This window comes from Citrus clementina, unplaced genomic scaffold (genome assembly GCF_000493195.1).
Source record: "Citrus clementina cultivar Clemenules unplaced genomic scaffold, Citrus_clementina_v1.0 scaffold_3, whole genome shotgun sequence".
NCBI classification, from domain to species: Eukaryota; Viridiplantae; Streptophyta; class Magnoliopsida; order Sapindales; family Rutaceae; genus Citrus; species Citrus x clementina.
In genome coordinates, this window is record NW_006262339.1 from 38,958,688 (window position 1) to 38,964,005 (window position 5,318).

The 5,318-nt window shown below is 33.8% G+C and overlaps 1 protein-coding gene and 1 long non-coding RNA gene across 2 annotated transcripts in view; both read right to left on the reverse strand.

Moving 5' to 3' along the window:
* Positions 1-967: 967 nt before the first annotated feature.
* On the reverse strand, positions 968-2,453 carry LOC18047600. Its single transcript, XM_006442996.2, has 2 exons — positions 1,949-2,453; positions 968-1,205 (listed from the first exon to the last, which is right to left on the reverse strand). The coding sequence occupies exons 1-2, from the start codon at positions 2,343-2,345 to the stop codon at positions 1,015-1,017; spliced, it is 588 nt and encodes a 195-aa protein (XP_006443059.1). The 5' UTR covers positions 2,346-2,453; the 3' UTR covers positions 968-1,014.
* A 584-nt stretch (positions 2,454-3,037) lies between these two features.
* The window catches only part of LOC112100277, a 2,945-nt gene continuing 664 nt past the window's right edge, over positions 3,038-5,318 (reverse strand). The window contains exons 2-3 of the long non-coding RNA XR_002906596.1: positions 5,016-5,194; positions 3,038-3,383 (exon numbers count right to left, since the gene is read on the reverse strand). This is a non-coding gene — a long non-coding RNA (uncharacterized LOC112100277). The remainder of the gene's footprint in view (positions 3,384-5,015; positions 5,195-5,318) is intronic.

Here is a 5,318-nt window from a genome sequence, read left to right on the forward strand (position 1 = left end):
ATCTTATCATTTGTATCCTCTACTGTATCCATTTGAGGTCCAAGAACTATTTCTGCAAATCCACTAATCCAAAATTTATTTACTGTTATCCTTGCTTGTAGGAGAAGCAGCATACCCGATGCTTCTTCTAGTTAGAATGGAAAAAGGAAGAGATTCAAAGCACCACCAAATAATCATCCAAAAACCATATCTTCCATTTTCTTTCAGTATGAGGATAAGGTCAATCACTCTTCACAGAGTATTAGAAAAATATATATTTTATTTTTCTTTCAGTTATTATGAGGATCAGATCAATGCAGTGAAACAAGTGTCCGACCCCTGAGCTATGCAGACACTCCACAAAGGAAAATCATAGTTTATTATGTCCCAAGCTATTAAACAGTTTCACATAAGCACAAACATACAACTTGTTTGGAGACAAGGACAGTGTTACCACTCTGATGATAGAAGAAACCAACAGAAAAAATGTAGTTCACAGATTCAAACCGTATGACTCTAATGGCTAGGAAGATGTAAAAATTGTCAAAACCTTAATGCTTACAGCTCAATTAATTTCATTTTTAGTTGTTAATTTTCACATCATGATAGCAAGTACATATTGTATGACAACACCCATTACCATGTGAGCAATTTATTGGTACCTAATGAAAATAGCAGCATGAGGCAGGACCAATATGCAACATTCTCTGTGGTCAAGTCTAACCACCAAAAGTAAGTTTCTAACATCATCATTTAAAGTTATATACAGGCTGTTAGTTAAACCAAACCGCATCCGTAGTCATAAATTTGAGTCAACCCTATAAAAAGAAAAATAAATAAAACCTCTTCTTTTGGTCGTTTCTTTGTCCAGCAGGTAACACTATCCATATGCAATGCAGCAATGGCCACGAAAGTTTAAATGTTCAAAGCAACGTAGCACAACTTAAAATAAAAATGAATTTTGATAAAAAATAACCAGTGGATAAATCTAGTCTACAAACAAGACTTAAAAAACAAAAATAGAGTTGTTACATGCTAACTAAAAAAGGGTAGATTAGAACCGGAGCTGTCAATAGCATCTCTAATTGGAATTTCAAAAACATCATCATTTTTGGACTCTTTGCATTGCAATATGTAAAACCTAGCCATTGTCTTTTCCTTACGTAGAGAATATGCAACATCGCTCCTGTTAATGATAAGTTCGTTTTGATTAATTCCTTTTCCATCTACAATAACCATATTCAACCATAAGCAAGTCTTTTTGAAGTGTAAAAACAAAAGAGCAAAAATTTAATTATAAATAGTCAAAACCAGTCAAGGACACAGCATTTGATAGGGGAGGCCAGAGTATCTCACTATTCATTGGGACATAGACAGTTAATTAATTCATAATGTTCGAATGTTGAAAACTTGGCTCAGTGAAAATGCACATGAAATAAAACTCCAGAAGTTAAGATCCTCAAAAACTAAGTCATTGAATGAATTTAAAAGTTAAATACATTGTTTATAAGCTGAAACAACTCTAACTGCAGACTAACTTGCTCAGAATACCCTAATAATGGCTGCTTCCAAAAGAGAATTTATATGCTTCATGTCAGATGTCTAATAGTCAATATATAATCAGTTGAGGAAATAAACAAGTTTCCAAATAGAAGTGTTTCAAAATTATCAAGGCCTTCCATTGAGTCTCTCCCAACACAGGAACAGGTAGTTTACCTTGGAGTTCTTATAGCATGATGAAATTATTCAACAGTTCAACAGCTCTAAATGCCAATCTCTGAAATGTTATTTGAGGCAACTGAATCACATTCAAGTTTCTTTTTCTCATATAATATGAAAAATACTAATCAAGAAATGTTTTTACCATTCATACAGTTGAAAAAGTTATCAATCGATCTTATATCAACCGTACGTCCACATTTACTGATTTATTTATCTATCTATGTAATGTATTCAGAAGATAGCATACCTGTTGCTTCCTTAACAGCTGAAAATGCAACTTGCTGAAGGGTATCTTCATTCACAGCATCTTCAAAAAAATTTCTAGTAACTTTTATCTTTTTCCTTTTTTGTTTTCCCTCTGACATAGCTTCTGAAATGCAACTAGAGACATCCAAATCTTTTTCAATCAGTGAAAAAACCCCCTCAGTCATGGAATTATGTTTCAAAAAGCAATTCTCCTTCCTTGAGTCAATTAAAAGAACCGCAACTTTAGAAATTGGCCACCCCTCTGCGCTTGGAATATCTTTTGATGCATCTAGACTGTTGGATATATCACATGCATCCATAATTTTCTTCTCCGTCACTGAAAGCTGTTTGTCTGGGTCATCCAATTCAGAATCATTGGATCTTTGCAAAAGCTTCATATGTGCCAACAAAGTTGGCTTCCACAGCTAATTTGGAAAATGACTCAAAACCTTCAAATTTCAGCTGCCGATGTTGTTTTATGTGGTAATAGTTGTTTTTAGCAACACCACAGTATGTACTTAAATGAGATAAATATACCAAAAAGAAAAATGAAAAATGTTAAAAAGAGTAAACCATAATAACCTACCATTGGAATGACTGAGAAATAAGCGAAACTATTTTACTGGAAATTATTATTATTATTTTTTATTGGCATGTATTGCGTTTAAATTAAACAATAATGCAGTGGGTATTAGCTAAACTTGATTTATTTATTTATTTTTTTATAGGAAACAAAGAAACTAGTATTAACAAGAACAATAATTACAAAATGTGCACAAGGAGTCCACAAAGAAAGAAGCCCCCAAAAGATCACTAGCAGATCTATACAGTTGAATGCTAATCAAATGACAATACAAGCATAGGATCCAAAAGATTATGAAAGCTTTACAACAAAAACATAACAAAAAACACAGAATTAAGCCAACACTCCTTCCCAGTTTAGATGAATGGGGAAGAAAGAAGAATCTTGAAATTCCTTAGTAACCGCGGCCAAAAGAGAAGCTAATAATCGCTCTTTTTCCCACAAAAAGTATGATATCTTCTTCTGAATCTCAAAATACTTCTATTTCTTTCAATCCAAATCACCCAAAAAGTGGTCAACTGAACATTTCCACAGGCACTCTAGCCTTTTCACCTTTCCCAAAAGCATAAATAAACTCTGAAAGCACAGACATACCAGAAGCTGGCATCACCCAAGAGATTTCAGCTGCCTGAAACTATCTATTCCACAGCTGGACAGCATTGTCACAATACAAAAACAAATGATCCGTCCTTTTGCCATTTCTCTTGCACATGACACACCGACAAGGACACAAACACACATTAGGATTCCGCCTTTGAATAATGTTACCAGTACTAAGTTTACTAAAAGCGAATGACCAAGAAAAAATTTGAACTTTACTTGGGAATTTAGCTTTCCAAATCATATGGGCCGGCTGAAAGGTCAAAAGAACTTGATCATCAATCAACTTATCGAAAAAGGATTTGCAAGAAAAGATCCTTGAAGGACTTAGCTTCCAAATTCTTTTATCCTCTACCATAACACTAACTGAAACATTCTCCAATAAAGCCAAAAGAGTAGCACAAAACTTCTTGATTTATTTACAGTTAAGTTTCTAATTTGGCCCTCAAAATCTTCAAGCTTTTACTTGACATGGCTAGTTATTGGCTGATATGACAATGATAGCAACCCATTAATGAAATATGTTTGTCTAGCTTGCCTTCTCATTATTTATTTATTTTTAAGATTCAAAGAACAGATCAAAATGGAATTCAAAACTTTAATAAGAGGTTCTAAATAGCAAGGTTAAGGATCATCGACAAACAGGGAGACATTTATCAAATTTCGTGAATTAAGTGCGGACTCAAAAAAAAAAAAAAAATGCCAAGGTTTCTTAGGGAAATGGCTGTTGAAGAAGGTCTGTGCTACATCACCACTCAATCAAAGCTCTTATACAGCCTCCAACACATGGCACATAGATCTAACACAAGCAAAACTGCAAGTTACACGATGTAACTTGGTTAATATGATGGGTTTGTTTCGAACTCACAACCTTCGAGTAACCACTCAACCTCAAACCTTAAGCTAATAGCTAAGGGCATAAGCTCTAATTAGTTAGATATGATTGTTTATTATATTCTCTTATTCGAAGTAAAGATGGTATCAAAATGGATGGAATTTCAATATTGTGGTTAAAGAGGTTTTTTACATTCTCTTATTCGAAGTAAAGATTGTATCAAAATGGATGGGATTTCAATATGGTGGTTAAAGATCTAATCACTGTTTTTGGAAAAATTCTTTTCTGTTGATGTGCATTATGTTGTAAGCAATAAGAACCAAATTTGATTTTGGGAGGATAAGGGGATTGAGGATCACATTTTAGCTTAATATTTCCTTGGCCCTATCAACCATCTAACTTAGCTAATGTTTCCATATCTTTATTTTATTTAATTATTTATTTATTTTAAATAGTACATAAATGTAAACTAAATGCTGCAGAATTTACCTAAATCTCACCCCAAGAGATCTCACCAGGTGACCACCTAATAGCCACAACAAGAATCCAAAACCCAAATCATGACATGCTCCGAAAAGTCAGAACGACTAAATTAACTAAAGCAATAAATACTGGCTTTGGTATATCTGAAAGCAGATACGCATACATTTTTCGTCATTCCGAAAACAAATGAAAATCATGCAAAGCCTCCCATAACAGAATGATACTAGATGGACATTCAAGTGATGACCTTAAATCTACTCCACTGAGGCTCATAAAATACAACTCCAGTATCATTTTCACCGAGAGAACCAAAAAATATTTAGAACCATATCCCGACATGATTTACTAAAACGAGTAATAATAAAGTTAATATAAATAATCTGATAGTTTCTGAAGATGTTAAAGTCAACAAATAAAAAGATATGAAATAGAAAGACTGCTCGTGCAACAAACAAGAAAATTAATCATTCAATCCAACAAAAAACATGGTAGTTTGAGAAGAGTCGCAATGAAGCCTTAAAAAGAGGAAGCCAAAATGCAAGATCAAACAAAGCATGGAAAGACCACCTGTTTTGCAACAGACTGCTGTAGAGATTCAGATGGAGTGTCTCGCGAGGAAGGTCTTGCTGGTAGCAATGGATCAACCAAGTAATCCAATAATAAAAGGACTGTGTCTTCAGTCGCACATAAATCTGAAGCAGACATCATTCAGTTCTTTCCAAGCACAACTCTACTCATATTAATATCTGTATTAGAAAAGCAAATACCAAGATTCGGGTTTACACTCAAAGCTTTATCAAAGAAGTCCAAGAAATTCTGATATGCATTTATGTCACAGTCCACCCTGAAAGCATGTGTAATTGTCCAATT